Genomic DNA, 15,799 nt, shown 5'->3' on the forward strand with positions numbered 1-15,799 from the left:
TAACATCATTCTGTCACATAACACTGTGACCCCAAAGAGTAGGGTAGGCAGTGAAAAAAAATGAATGGAAGGTTACTGTTTTTTTGTTTTTTTTTTTAAAGTACAATCTCACCCTTTTTCTTCCAATACTATAAAAGGGGTGTTTTTGAAAGGGTGATCTGGAACATTATGTTTCCTGTGTTTGTGCAAAATTGAAGTAAAATATTTTTATTCCAAAATAGACTTTCATTTATAATTTCCAGAAGGTGTCAACTGGCCCTTTCGAGATGGATTACTGCCCATGGAGCAGTAATGCATTGCTAAAATGTGTAACTCATATTTCAAAATTGACTGATTTCTGAGTTGGGAATGCTTCATTTGTTACCACTGATGACAGTCAAACACATTAACGCTGTTCTAAAGTTTGTTGACTAACTCAATTCCGTCTATTCATCACAGTGAAACTGCTTGTCACTTGAAAGGGAAGGAACCAAAACCGCAAAGAAGGAAGCAGACATCTTGCACATCCCACCTTGGCCTGCAGAACTGTTTGTGTGAGCACATCATAGACCCCATCATGTGACGTGGAAACTTGTCAAAAATGCAACCTCTCTGTGATCCAGTGTGATGCCCAGCAGCAGGTGAATGAAGTTCCTCAGCTGACGTTACCATGACTTACTTTGTTAGTAGATACTTCCATTTGTTTTGCATCCTCTGCCTTCTTCTAGGTAAGAGAGTTGAAAGGCCCGTCAGTATTGGTGTGCATTTAGAGTGTTTCAATGTCTTTTTTTTGCCTTTGCAGAGTGCAGAGTATACTGCTTGGAGGTTCAAGTTGGGGCAGAGGTTACCTTAACGTGCAAGTATGATGCTCGCTACTATGGCAAGCTGTCAGTGTGCTGGGGTCGAGGGCCAATACCTAACAGGGGCTGTGCCAACGAAGTCATCAAGACGGACGGAACATTGGTAACCAGCAGACGATCCGAGCGCTACTTACTCATGGGTAACATTGTGGAGGGCGACGTGTCGCTGACAATCAGACAGCTTGTGGAGAGCGACTCGGGTGTGTACGGCTGCCGTGTGGAAATCCCAGGCTGGTTCAATGACCGCAAACATCAGATGACCTTGACGGTGGTACCAGGTGAGATCCAAGACTGTATTTTATATTGTGAGGTGAGGTGGCAAAAGTACTCACGCTCTGTATAAGTAATATACAGTTACTTGTGTAAAATAAAGATTCGGATACAAGCACAATGGTACTGTTCTAGTCAAAGTCGTTGATAAAGTTACCTTTACTTATATAAACGTTGAACACAAAAGAGTCTCAAAGGGCTTCGCAGTTCACAAACATCAATGACATCATCTAGTCTAAACATGACGGACGGGCAAGAAAAAACTCAAAGAAAACCCATAACCACATATGAAGTACACAATGGTTTAACTCCTTTACCCAAGTAAAAAAAAAAAAAAAAAGTATTGACAGATTTAAGTACAAAAAATAAAAATATTTTAAATATTTTGTATGATATGATGTGTAGGCCACAGATGAGTGTTTTCAATTTTAGGGAGTAAAAATAAAAAATAGAAAATTCATTATTACGGTAAAGATTAAGGAAAATGTACAATGATTAAGTATTTGTCCTCAGTTTCTTCCCACCCTTGACTTTCAACCATGCTTGGGGAGCACTTTGGTCAAAAAAACTCTCAGGAAACGTGTGCACTGTGCCGCTCATCACAAGCTGAAATAACACCACCTTCATTGTGACTGCATACCTAATAGCAATTCTATCTTTTTAGCACGGCCTGATTCGCTAATGGTGGAGATGAGGGAGATCAGGGACAGAACTATCACCGTCCGCTGGTCTCATGTGTTTGACGGTGGAAGACCCATCACGTCCTATAGGATTGACCTCAAGAGCAAAGAGGGTACTACAAATCTCTGGAGCATATCTCGAAATATTGTTCGGACAGTGTCTAGTTTCACATGCCCCCCCTACCCTGTCAAACAGATCAATGGGATGCTGCAGTGACAACTCACATGTCAAATCCAAACCTGACCGAGGTCACTCTGGTGGACTTGCAGCCGGCTAAGAATTACAACCTTCGCATGTTTGCGATCAACAGTCAGGGCATGAGTGATACCAGCAATGTTCTCACAGTCAACACAGAAGAAGCAGGTAAAGTAAAAAGTTATAAAGTAGTAATATTTTGGGTTTATTCAACTGAGACTTTCTTCTATTTTATGACTGTTATGCTTTCGTTTCTTTGCTGCTCAGCACCAGATGGCCCACCCTTAGACGTGCGTCTACAAGCGTTCTCGTCTACAAGCATCAGAGTGTCTTGGAAGGTAAAGTTACTTTTGACAGTTTATCCAAGACTATACCAAAATCCCTTAAGAAAAAAAGGTGGTTTTATGTAAAGAAAAAACAAAACAAGCAGGTTATTTATAGTGGTAAAATCACCCATCACTATTTTTAAATGACAAACCAGTCTCTGTTCTTTATATTTTAGTACTTTTTAAAAAATATTTATTTGCTTATTTTATTCTTTGAGAATGTTCACATTGTTAGTTGATAATGTGATTGATTTATCACCAACAAAATGAAACTACCTGTTTTGAAAGTATATACATACATTTTGGGGGTTACAAAATCACGTTTTGTTCGAACTTTCTTCCTTTTTGTTTTAGCTGTCATCATTTATAAATAAAATATTTAATCAAAAATAAACTCCTAAACATATCGGGGGATATTTTTCCATCGCTGTAACGTGTAACATGAAAGCACGATGAAAATGATAAGCCCGAGTAGCATAGATTTTTCAGCAAGGCAGTTTCACATCTTTAGTGGACATGCATTTGAGAGCAGAGACAAGAGCATAATTTTTTCCCAATTTTAAAGCCTCATTTTACATAGAGTACTTGCTAACTCATATTTGAATTGTTTTTATCAATACACAATTCCGTGGCAAATTTAGATGACATTTATTTTCACTCTGGAAGGACTTTTAACATAGACACTTATTAATAACGATTATGGTTGTGTTAACAATATAGCCTCCTAGAGCCAACCTGAGAAATGGAGTTATTCGAAGTTACCGCATCAGGTACAGAGAGTTCGACCCTGTTGGTAGACATTTGAAATGGTGGCAGCACCAAAGTGTCACGGCTACACAACCACAAGAGAGCCTCATACTGAGTGGATTGAGGCCTTCCACCAAGTATGGCGTCCTCATACAGGCCGAGACCAACGCAGGAATAGGACCGGCCTCCATTGCGTCCCTATGCTACACTTTGGCTGAGAGTGAGTTATTATCGAATTAATTCAAATAATATAAAAGTACAGCACTGTACACAAGTGTGTGTGTGTGTGCATGTGTGTGTGTCCGTGTGTGTGTGTGTGTGTGTGTGTGTGTATTTGTTTATTTCAGTTCTCCAAACTTCCACCCAGGCAACAATCAACACGCTCTTCACCAGTACGTGGCCAATGGTAGACACCACAAGATTCATCTCAGGTACAAATAACACATACTCGGTTAAGAAAACAAACAAACAAACAAACAAACAAACAAACAAACAAACAAACAAACAAACAAACAATTAAAAATGAAAAAGAAAATGGCAGCACAATTTTTCCTTTGTCAACCAAAAAGGAAAATTGTAATGGAAAAGTAGATTAGTATATTCCTTTTAAAACACTATTATGAATGTAACAATTATGTCCATAGTAAATCATCTTGTATTCATGTATTGTGATGCAAAAATATCAGATGGTTAAACTTTTCAAGTCATTCCAAGCATGCCATAAGTATCTTTCTTTTTTTATCACTCCTGCTTATTTTGTGTTCACAGATGTCACAACTCCAGATTTGTTTATTGCCAGTACAGCATGGGAACAGAGTCCTACAGGTTTTTCCTCAAGTACAGCATTTGCCGCTATGGCAGGAAATAGAATTCATGATCATCCAGGGTAATGTAAATCAAGCTAAAATATGCTTTTGGGCACCTGTGTCTTTCTCAGTGCCTCCAGATCCCCCTGTTGTTGAATTGAAGGAGGTGAGAGACAACACAGTTTCTCTCTCTTGGACTCCTGGGTATGAGGGAGACGCCCCAATTACCGGGTATTTTCTTGAGTATAAAGCATTGAATGGTAAGAAACAGTATAATCAGTAAAATGACGCAAACAATCTCAATAAAATAAATATTGACTGTTATTGTCCATTGATTTCAAAATTGACTTCTGTTCCAACAACCACAGGCTCGTGGGATTTTAAAAAGACAGTAGTGGACTTCAGCCCAAATCAGACAGAGGCCACCATTATCGAGATAAACCCCTCCATGTACAACATCCGTATGTTTGCCAAGAGCAGTCTGGGTACTAGTAAAGCCAGCAACATCCTCACCTTCACTACTGGAGATACAGGTGACAATGTAACATTTTCCTACAATGTTATCTAATACCCATGTGGAATAAGAGTTTCTCTATCATAATAAAAAAAAACTACCGCTCCCTTCTTTGTTAGACTGAATCATGCAAAAACCAACCTCTTCCGTAGAAAAGGAATTTTGGGCCACACTGGAGCGTAACAAAAAATAGTACAATTGTGAGGGGAAATGTTAAAACCATATATGTACTGTATCAAAATCCTCACATGAATGTAAATGTCAAATGAAAATAGTTCCCATGACAAGTAATTTTTTTTTCAACTTTTCCATGCAAAAATTAAAAAAATGCATGACGTTAATTCATAGCAACTTCAATACCATTATATGCTCTGTAATTTCCTTTGCGGCTTGCAGATTATCAGCAGGATGTTTTCTCCACAACCGCAACCATTAATACTCATGCCGCAGTAAGTATGACTAAGCATGTTTAATTTTTGCACTGGGTGGCCATCTAGAGCATTGGGAAGTTTCCCGGTGGGCCAGACCAATGTATGTCTGTATACCAGTCCGAGTCAAAATTGCAATCATTTGTTTCTTGTCCAACTAAAACCAAGTTTAACAGCACGGCATTGCAGTGCCCTCTAGAGGACACAAATAAGTGAAGAACGGATATTTTTCTTTAAACATTTGTCTTCTAGACGAGCTCTGAGGAAGGTGGAAGTGGTCACCTTGCTGCCATCGTTGTTCCACTTGTGCTGGTGTTGTTGTTGATTGTTGCCTTAGTGACAACATGGTACTTGAGACGTAAGTGAGAGAGTGATGCTTCAGATCACTCAAACTCCTTTTGCTTAACTGTCCACCATGTGTGCCCTCACAGGGATAAAAGTGAAAAAAGGCAACCTTAGCCTGTGAGTGTCTGCATCCTTGTCACTACATGCATTCCCAAAGGCAAGTTTGACTTGTGCGTTCTCCTCCACAGATGGTTGAGTCGCGGAGCAATACTTTATAGAGGCTCTGAGTCCATGCAGGAGCTGTGAGACATGCTCCTTTAAACCATGTCAACATGAAATACAGCAATAGACCAAAAGAGACATTTTGTCAGTGTCAGACAAAAAATACAGGTAACACATTGTTTGTTTTTGTTTAAATGATTTTGTCTGTTGTATAGGCTACCACCTAGATTTGAAAAAAAAGTGTGAATTGTAGACTTTCAACTGCAGTGACAAAGGTATCACTGAAATATGGCATTTCATATGGAACACACAAAGAATTTTCTTGATATGCACAAAGAAATTTCTTGATATGCTTACATTTTGAAACTGCTGACTGTGAACCGTGGGATGTATGAGAAGGTGTCATTAAAAACTGATGAATTTGGACAGAATTTGAATGTGATCATTGGGGTCAAAGGCTTACAATCATTTGCACAAATGTTTCTCGATTTAAAATGATCATTTGTAAGGCTGCGTTTCTGCCTCTTACTGACATAAACTGCTCGCTTGCTGTATCCAAGTGCCAGAAGAGGGCGTTAGGGCCCCACAATAAAGTGCGTTGCAGCTCAGCCATCATCAGTGTACCATCCTCTTGAGGAGCTACTGTAGCCAAACTCGATTTCCATCCATCTGTCTGATAAATCTCTAAATTGGAGGAGAGAATTTGATATGTGGGAGATTTGGGATAGTAGTCTGCCAGGATCACCCAACAATGAGGGAACATGGGAGTGATTGCAAGTAAGGTTTTTCTGCTCTTACCACATGGCACAATATTTGTACATGACTATATTTGGAAGAAGATCGAGATTCATGGGTAAAAAATATTATCCCTCCAGGACAGATATATTTGACGATGTAAATCTTGCTTGTATAACAAAATAAAGTAAATGTAGATTGTAGAGTGTGTTTGCGATCTGTAAGATGCTGCTTCTTTTCTCTCAACCACCACAGTGCTTTTGCATCAACAACGGACTTTTTTGTCATCAACTCTGCTTTCATTTGTCTCTTCAAACATTGTTAATTGCTCTCTGTGGCTCTTGAATAAGAAAAAAAATAGTCAGTGGTAGATGTGGGTGGGAATGGTTACATGACTGATGAGCTTTCTTTGATTGATCCATATAAAATATCTATGATGTATATTTATTGTGTACCTAGAATCTCCACGTGCTTTCCCTAGTATATGACACAAGAAACCAACACCGTGGTCATATCAACAATTAACAACGTGAAAATGATTTTTATCACCATGTTATCATCCAAGAAGTTAATCATTTTTTAGTTTGCTCAACTGTCAAATACCAGTAATATGCACATGTTTAAGGTCATCATGAGATTTGGTCTTTAATGATTTGATCAAAACGGTCCAATTCATTTATTTTTTATTTAGATCAAAAACATTTGACATAAAAATACTAATATAGGACAAATGAGCTTTTCGATCTTTATTTCCACGTATTGTCATCTGGAATGGAAGCACAACTTTAATTTTCAATGATGTTTAGTGAGACTTTCCCAGAAACTATTACTTTGCGCACAGAGGCTTCTTTCTTCTTAAGCACTTTCCAAATTGTTATTTGGCTGATTTTAGTGCCATGGCTCTGATTGATTTTCCATCTTCTCTCAGCTAGCTAATTATTCTTACTTTTTTTTTGTATCAGTAGAAAACTTTCAGGTTTCCATATTGGTTACACTTCTAACCAGTTAAAATGTCCTCACAGGAAAAACCCAAATCTGAGACTAAGTATATGCACTCAGATTTATTTATGATCAAATTAATAGGACAACAACAAACCTGCCAGTCATAGGATCCAAGACTTTTTCTCAGATGAAATTGTGCTGGGTTCAAATAAAAAGAGGTATTTCATAAAAATGCTGAATTCTTGTCTCGTATTCATCTTTAAATGTCAAACCTAAATGTTTTCAATCAATACAAATTAATATAATAAACAAGTACTTATAACATTCATGTATAATTCAATAAATATGTGAAAATGTCATAAATATATCAACGTGCCATGATATTTTTACAGCATTTACACTATTACAGCGTATAAACATTTGGCAAGGTGAGTTAAATAAATCTCCTCATGCCGTGTATGTGGATGGTACCAACCTTTGATATAAAATTATTATTTTGGGTCCATTACTAGTTTGCTAATTGGAACAATGAGAACACACAATGGATGTAAATTTACATCTGAGACAACGGAAACCCCATTGACTTGTAATTCTATCTCAATATCAATTCATTTGTGTTGTTAGCTTAGGACATGGTTCAACTTTGCTCAAGAAGCATGTGGCAACCCCATAACTGTGGCCTTTTGCGGAGTTACCATATACATAATCAGGTAATGCAACATCAACGATGTTGGATAAGGGCTGCAGCATAACACCACAGGTGGGAGATTGACGGAGGGGGGAGAATGCGTATGGCCAGAACAATGGCAGCATTAGCGACCAACGTAATGTTAGTACTGCAATAAATCATACACCAACTTTCTGGCCACATCAAGGCACCAGCACTCAGGAAGTGGAGACTGAACGGTACCACACACACCAAAGGCTGAGCTCCACAGGAGGGGCTGGTCTGCAGACCACGATGAATGCAAGGAGCTGCCAGATGTTGGCCCTTCATAGAGCAGATGACAGCATCAGCGCTGAAAATAAATAGGAGGTGAGGTGGAACCAAAATGTGACGAGATACGGATGCAGTTTGTCAAACCATGAGCAGCCATTGGCTCCTTTGGTGATGAAAGAAGCACTAATTGATTCAAGTCTTGCCAAGCAACCCCCCCCCCCACTGACTGAGACAGCTCAAAGGGAACATTTCATCCTATTAGAGCCATAGCTTGTCAATGTGCAAGTGAGAGTAAGTCACAGCAAGAGCAGAGTAACAGAGTTTAAAAAAAAAAAAAATAGAAACGAGTGCCGTGGAAAAGCAGTCTAAAAATCACCTCCAAGGACGTCATTTGTGACAAGATCTGACATTGCATTTGTGTGTGTGATGTGATCCGATTACCCCACCTGGGTGAGATGGAAGACAGTGCTCATGTTTGAAGGTCAGACATACAGTAACAGTTACCATGGAGACGACAAGTAGACCAAATAAACCAAGAGCAGTGTTGTCACTTTATCGAGGCATCTGTAGGGTGCATAGGTTTGAATGTGTCTGGTTGGGAAATACCTACACTGTATTCTTGTTTTCTGTATGATTATTGTCCTCTGTGGAACAAATTCCGGATTAGAATACACTCTGTTCATTTGGAACACAATATCGTGAAAGCGAACGTGGGCGGATTATTCTTTCCAAAGCTAAAAATACATACATAAGTACAATATGATCATTTTAGTTGATGGTAAATGACCAGTATCTCCGGTGACATAAAGCACGCTTGGTGAGAAGTGACCCATTAAATGCTTGCTGACTGAGCTGAAATGTGAAGGCATATTCCCAGATCCCATGTAACAATGGCAAACTAACCCAAAACGTTTATTTGGGTATATTTTGGTCGAATTGTCATTGCCGATTTAAGTACTTGTGTTTAAACTTGTGTTCTGAATCTTTCCGCTTGTTCGCGCAAACCCATCACACAAAGTGCCGATGAATGCAGAATGCAATATTTAGATTGACAGCCATAATCACATTTATCGCATGGTTATTATTGAGCACATCTTGAGTCGAGTGACAAATTTTAACCTTCCTGAGAAGTTTCCATAGAAACCCGCCAGAGTTCACGTTGATCTAGTGAGTTTATCAAATACTGGAGAAAAATCATTTGGCAACCTGTCATTGGGGACAGAAATAACTATAATGGCTCGGTTGCTGCATCTCTTTGCATCCTCATAATCCTCTGTGCTCGCAGACATTTCAATAAACGTTTGAACCTCCTGAACCACACAGCTTGTACGATTCATATCACATGTCACCTCTCATTGAGAGAGCATTAAGTGTCAGCGCTTTGAACATGGCTCCTAATCTCTTTAAATTTGTTTGCATCCTCTCTGCTAACGCCATTGCTTTTTATACACCTGCCCAGAGGCGAGTTCTGCTATGGAAAATCGTCAAACTGGAAGATCTCCATCAGCTTGGCAGCAGAACACAGTGGAAGTCTTGGATCAGTTTAAGGGATTGGAGCAGCTGAGCTCTGCCATGGAAGGCACGTGAATAAGAGGAGTGTTTAAGGATGGAAGGAGCATGGGGATAAAGAGTGAGAGAGGGCTAATCACATCAAGGGATTAGTGGCTGTCATTAATAGAGGACAAGGAATCTGCTTGGTGACATTCTCAAGCACACCATCTATCTATCTATCTATCTATCTATCTATCTATCTATCTATCTATCTATCTATCTATCTATCTATCTATCTATCTATCTATCTATCTATCTATCTATCTATCTATCTATCTATCTATCTATCTATCTATCTATCTATCTATCTATCTATCTATCTATCTATCTATCTATCTATCTATCTATCTATCTATCTATCTATCTATCTGTCTATCTGTCTGTCTGTCTGTCTGTCTGTCTGTCTGTCCCCGTTTCTCTGTCTCTGTTTGTCTGTCTGTCTGTCTGTCTGTCTGTCTGTCTGTCTGTCTGTCTCTGTCTGTCTGTCTGTCTGTCTGTCTGTCTGTCTGTCTGTCTGCCTGCCTGCCTGCCTGTCTGTCTGTGACAATGATTCACAGTCACACAGCTGTCTTTCCTCTCCTTGACCAACCCTGGGCAACAGTTATGATTTTGGTTTGTCATATTCCTGCTACCAACTTCATACAGGAAAATAATATTCTTCTCCCCTGAGCGTTTGTGTGTGTTTTTGTTTTGGCATGTGCCTTCCCTTGAATGATGGCCATTCAGTGGTGAACAAACAAGACATTTGTCTGCATCACCTAAGGGAAGACACAGTGGAAATATGCGTTTGGAGCTTATCCTTTGCAATTCTCATTTTACAAGTGACTCATACAATCCAAACTTTGTTGCAAGAATTTGAGCATGCTACATACACAAGAGAAATATTGGGCTACCTAAATACACCTACAGGAATAAAACAGTGAACACTTCACAATATTTGTAAGATTGAGTTTGTAATTTTCTGTGGTGTAAGATGTGTGTCAGAAAAGCTCCGGAATAGGCGTCACCCAAGATGTATTTTAATCCGAAGCAAAAATCTGAGTTTTCACCTTCAATGTAGGCCAACAATCAACAAGCATGTCTGCAAAGGGAGGCAGAAGTTGTCGCGCAACAGCTCATGGCTGCTTAACCAAGACAACCTGCGCGCTAAAAATGCCCTGAGCATCCGACAGTTCCTGGCCAAGAAGAGCAAGCTCCCGGGGTTCTGTATGATATTTTTATGCCTCTTTCCCATATGATCAAGAAAGTCATCAAGGGGACCGGTTTTGAAGACGTGGATGTCATCAAGATGGCCATGGATCCAGGAAATATCCTCCCTGGCGTGCAGGACCTTGTGGCATGGGGTGGCTGGATAAGTGTGTTATTTCAAAGGAGGAAATTTGTGGTTTGGGTATGAAATATGCCTTTTGTGATACCAGGCCTGGACTGACAACTGAACAATGTCGTATTCACTGCAGTCTATTTTAAGTTTTGATCAAATTTAAAGTTGAGCAATTCAACAAAATATAGAATAGTTTTGCTAATGTGAAAATTTGTTTCAACAAAGAAGTGTGGTCCCCCTAACGTAAAGATATAAAACAACTCAGCAAATAGTTTAGGAGTAAACAACATGCCTGCATTATTGTACTAACAAACATTGTTCCCATAAATGTCAAAAATTTACATTTTAAAGTCATTCTAATGCAAATGACTATTTTAACACCCCTCCCCCGAAAAAAAATAAAAGGTTTGCTTTTTAATTACTATATCTCGTGAGATTATTCAAGTCACCATGATGATCTCAGCAGACATGCAAGAATGTCATATTAAGTGAGAGTGGCAAAAGGCACAATTAACTTCATCAGTAAAAATGTGTCCTGGTTTTACCACAAAGGTACTGACATCCCAATTTGAGCAGCAGACACAGCTGCATTTCCATTGTATCGGTTTACAGTCATGGAGTTTCACAGCAGTGGCAAGTAGAGCAAAGACACATTGTACCAACAGATGTTGCAGACGCTCAACGGAGGTGCAGCGACCGTGCCACGAAAGCATGGAGCACATACAGATACAAGCGCTAGAGTCAGAATCTACATGCAAAGTAAAGTGTCGACAGTGCTGGAAAGTTCCCAATAAGGTTGTGTATTTGATGTTTTCTCTTGTGCTTTGGAATGCCTACTGGCAAACCTGGGGCAACTCCCACAGAGCTGCACTAAAACACTAAAAATCATATCTGTATTTATTGGATACACTAAAATGAGTGATTCTCAAAGTGTGGTATGCATACCATTAATATTATGTGGGTTCCTCCTACTGTGGTGATATGTGAAATAATTGCGGGATTAAATGTTCAAACTAAAAAAGCCAAATTAAAAAGCCGACAAGCGCCATATAAAAGACAAACAAACAGAGCCATGCCTGTAGCAGAATCCCAATCATGACATTTATTGTCGCTAGAGTTCCTAACCCTGCAAATTCAAACAACCATGAAAGAAAACTCATGAAAATTAAACATTTATTTGCAGGGATTAACAAATGCCATATGTTTAGGAATAAGGTTTCTCTGCAGCTATGACTGATGACGGACTCTCTGCAATCAATCTGACTTGTTTGTCACCCTTTGTTTTTTTTTCTATGTTTGTTTTTTATCTATTATATAGTATTGTTTGGCATTGTTTGGTTTCGCAATGAAAGGATCTCCATGACCTCTTTGAAAGACCTCTTAGATTGACCTTATTATACATTATCATAGAATGCTCCAAATGAACAATTATGACCCTTGAACCATATATAAGATTAACAACAAAAACAACAAAAAGAAAAATACATAATTTTAGTTAATTCAGGAAAAAAAATCACGATAACAAAATCTGCATTGAACTGTTGGATTTCTCTTGTACTTTTCAGCTACAAAAGATTTTAACTTAATATTCTATAGTTTGTTTTCAAACATTTATTTAAGTCCAATTTTTTTGTAAGTGTCTTGTTTGTGGAATACATTAAAATTGAGTCGTCATTTAATTATTTTTTTATATTACGCATGCACGCACACACACACACACACACACACACACATGCACACACACACATACACACACACACATGCACACAAACACACACACACAGAGTGACAGGATGTCTGTCAACTGTGTGCTCATAATGACATCCTATCCCCTCGTGTTCTCTGGCATCACAGTTGAGGGAGCGAAAAGAGCGATCCCTCCAAACGCTCTCTAAGATTAAGGCTTTGTGTTTTACATGTGTTATCGTGGCTTCCCTTCGTTATCCCCCTCACTTTTGTGTCAGCCTCCCCCCTCTAATTAGGATCGTGTCCCTTTCATTCCTTCGTCTCTGCCTTTCTTCCACCTGTGAGAGCGACAAGAAGAGGAGCGCGTGGAGAGAAGAAATGGGAGAGGAAGAAGAAGAAGGAAGTAACGGGTAGAGGAAAGATGAAAAGCCCGCCACACCGAGCTGGTGGCGGAGCGTTGGGGAATGCGGTGTCTGAGGAGACGATGAAGGCGCTTGTCACATCGCATCACAGGCGCACACACACACTGAGGCGCGCACAACCTGTGGTGCAGCAGAGCCACAGAGGCCCGCTGAGACCAGCTTTGAAACGAAGAAAGCACAAAGGGAATGAAAAAGAAGAAAGAAGAACAAGCAAAAAGCATCCGCTGTGTTGGATGCTTCATTTTGACCTATATTTGTCCTGACACATTAATCAAACAGTTGCTGAGGAGCCCAACAAATCTGTTACGGCAGGGCGTCGGAGAAAGTATCCAAACAGATCCCACCTAACAGCACAAGTGGTTGCGTGTGCTTCACTTCGGAATTGCAAATTTTCCAAACAGATAAAATAATTATTTAGGCTTTTTTTTTTTTTTTTTTTACTAGAAATGTGAATTGCTCGAACAACTCTCACCTCGTGCTCTCTTGGCCTCTTTCTTTCCTGGCTCCCAGCTTCACCCCCCTCCTTCCTCCCATGATGCCCGATGCCTGCAGCCAAGTTCAGAACTGGCTGTCCCCTGGCCCACAATGTGGCTTCCTTAGATGTGTATCTGAAAGGTGGGGGCAGGCTCGCGCTGCTTCTCTGAGTGCGGTCAAGTTGTGTTTACATCTGTCTGGCCCTGGAGCCTGGAACCTGGCGCTTTGCGCCAGTGCATCCTGGATAACACCCAGAAGACTGCAGAAGAACCTGGGGATCGACTCTTACTCATGGCACAAACTTACCTACGCATGAATAGCCCACAGTTTGACGCAGCCGTATGTCACTTTGCATAACCCTCTCCAGTATTGTGACTGTCTTAAATTAAACACAATGATAAATTTCCATAGGAAGTAACAGATGAAAAGAATCTATTCGAGGGCCAAAAAAATGCCATCATAAAACCTCTATTGTACATAAAGGCAAGATTAAATTATTATTTCAACATTCTTGACTGGCAGCGCTTGTTTTTTCTCAAAATCGTTCATAGGTGTGGATGTGAGATTGAATGCTTATTAGTCTTTTATGTCTGTCGGTTGACTGGCAACAAGTCGAGCGTGTAGACGTGTACGCTCAAAGTCATCTGAGATGGGCTCCAGCTCACCCGCAACTTTAATGAGGATAAGCGGTATAGAAAATCGATGGATGGATGGGCTTATCTGATCCTATTGTCAGTTTTTGACCTCCGGATTTTCTTTGCAAATCTCACACCACTTTGAAAAGCCACTTGTTTTTTTTTTCTTGTATTGGCCGAAACAACGCGCTCTTTCCCAGCCTTGCCAGTCTTCTCGTGTGAGGGCAACTAAGGAGATTTTCCTGCATGTTAGCAAAACTGCAGATTGTTTCTTTTTCTGATTGAATGCCTACAGTTGGGATTTATTTGTCTGAGATGTGTTAAACATTCACTAATCCACCAGAAGCAGCAAAGAGGAGAGAGAATTGAATCGCGGCGCTTGCTGTATATGACAAACAGTGTGATCTGCCTTTTGTTTTTAGGAACTGATGAATATGCATGTGGTCCCACGAGTGACAGAGTTTGGGGTGGGGGAGCTCAGAGGAGCATGTTAAACAATGGAGTTACATCTCTGACACACATCCACCGCAAGGCTGGGATTAAAGTCAGCACAGTGAGCCATGCGGAGAGGAAGAGGGGAAATGGATAGAGATGGAGAGCGGAGCGATAAGGAACGCATTGGCTGCTTATCTATTGAAGAACGGAAGCCTCGGGGAGGCGCGAGATGAGCAGGCAGGCAAGGGTGGCAAAAAGATGGGGAGGAGGGGGATATTCGTCAATCTGATGTATTTAATTTCTTTTGCTGTTAGTGAATCATCAAGGGGATGATCCAAGAGCGGATCAAAAGATGGAGTTGGGGAAGGAGCGAAAAGCAGATTAATGTATCGGAACAAAGGAGCAGTCCCTCCAAGATGATCGCGACGCTTCTCCCTGCACCCCCACCTCCTCACTCTATGCCTAGCGTATTTTTTTTCCCTCACTCTTTATATATCTTTAAGATGTACAGAAAGACAAACACCAGGCAAAATGTCCGCACTGCTGCGCCTTGTAAACAAATTCAGTGGGTACACGCTTGACTTGAGGGGACTGATTCTTTAGACAAATCCAAAATGTACCCGCATTTTTATGTGCTCCATCGCTGTTCTGTCATGCGGATCCCCACGGGACTGCAGGCAGACCACTTGTTTAGTCTGAACTAGCCCTTTTCACTGAATCCTCTGGAATTTTATATGAAAAGTTCCCACAGATCACAGCAATGGATGTGCAATGGACAGATTCAGCTGGAACTGACCAAACAAGTGGTACCCAACTCTGGACTGTTTAGTGTATAGCCATAGCATAGTTCCCCTTGAGTAGCACTGACATGCACCGCTGTCTGGTTTGTTTGGATTGACTATTGCTGTTGGCACACAGCTGTTCCTCGCAGAAGTTTTAGTGGCTACAAGTTGACCTCAGGTTCACTGTAAGGTCACCTCATCCTCACTGATTCCCTCCAGACGGAATCCGCTCCATATGTGCTTCACGTGTGTGTGTGTATGGGCAAATGTGTGATGATAGTGAGATTTTAATTTGTCCATGGCTTCCCTCCCCCGAGTTACACCAGAACCCGCAGAAGTCTGTAATGTCGTCCAAGCTCACGGGTGGTTGACAGTCAATATTGACATTGGTCTGAGTGTCTCTGTAGAATTGGGCAATAAACCTACCTACCTACCCTCTCTCTGTCTCTTTATTCATTTCACACACACGCACACGCGCACACACACGCACACACACACACACACACAACCACACACACACACTCTCACCAGCAGAGGCTTGACCGAAGTGACCCCTCTTTGGG

General features: G+C 40.5%; 1 protein-coding gene across 3 annotated transcripts; it reads left to right on the plus strand.

Moving 5' to 3' along the window:
* Positions 1-525: 525 nt before the first annotated feature.
* On the plus strand, positions 526-5,744 carry LOC148404421 (cell adhesion molecule Dscam1-like). Of its 3 annotated transcripts, none has more exons than XM_088391950.1 (14): positions 526-707; positions 782-1,117; positions 1,774-1,902; positions 1,986-2,153; positions 2,253-2,323; positions 3,215-3,278; positions 3,406-3,489; positions 3,827-3,895; positions 3,996-4,124; positions 4,233-4,397; positions 4,775-4,827; positions 5,059-5,164; positions 5,238-5,268; positions 5,340-5,744. In XM_088391950.1, exons 1-14 carry the CDS (start codon positions 650-652, stop codon positions 5,395-5,397), a joined length of 1,521 nt encoding a protein of 506 aa, XP_088248076.1. In that variant the 5' UTR covers positions 526-649; the 3' UTR covers positions 5,398-5,744. The 3 variants fall into 3 exon arrangements, with proteins under 3 accessions (XP_088248076.1, XP_088248058.1, XP_088248067.1); XM_088391932.1 differs by having other exon boundaries at positions 528-707; positions 3,032-3,278; XM_088391941.1 differs by having other exon boundaries at positions 528-707; positions 3,032-3,278; positions 3,827-3,883.
* Positions 5,745-15,799: the final 10,055 nt, after the last annotated feature.

Source organism: Syngnathus floridae, chromosome 1 (genome assembly GCF_059516105.1).
Source record: "Syngnathus floridae isolate MCC-2025c chromosome 1, RoL_Sflo_1.0, whole genome shotgun sequence".
Taxonomy (NCBI): Eukaryota; Metazoa; Chordata; class Actinopteri; order Syngnathiformes; family Syngnathidae; genus Syngnathus; species Syngnathus floridae.

Bases quoted from the DNA above. Each gene is read 5' to 3' on its own strand.
- LOC148404421 (XM_088391932.1), top strand. From the start codon at position 650: ATGACTTACTTTGTTAGTAGATACTTCCATTTGTTTTGCATCCTCTGC. The intron at 2,324-3,031 runs GTAAAGTTACTT...TTAACAATATAG, and splicing joins GCATCAGAGTGTCTTGGAAG to CCTCCTAGAGCCAACCTGAG. The intron at 4,125-4,232 runs GTAAGAAACAGT...CAACAACCACAG, and splicing joins TGAGTATAAAGCATTGAATG to GCTCGTGGGATTTTAAAAAG.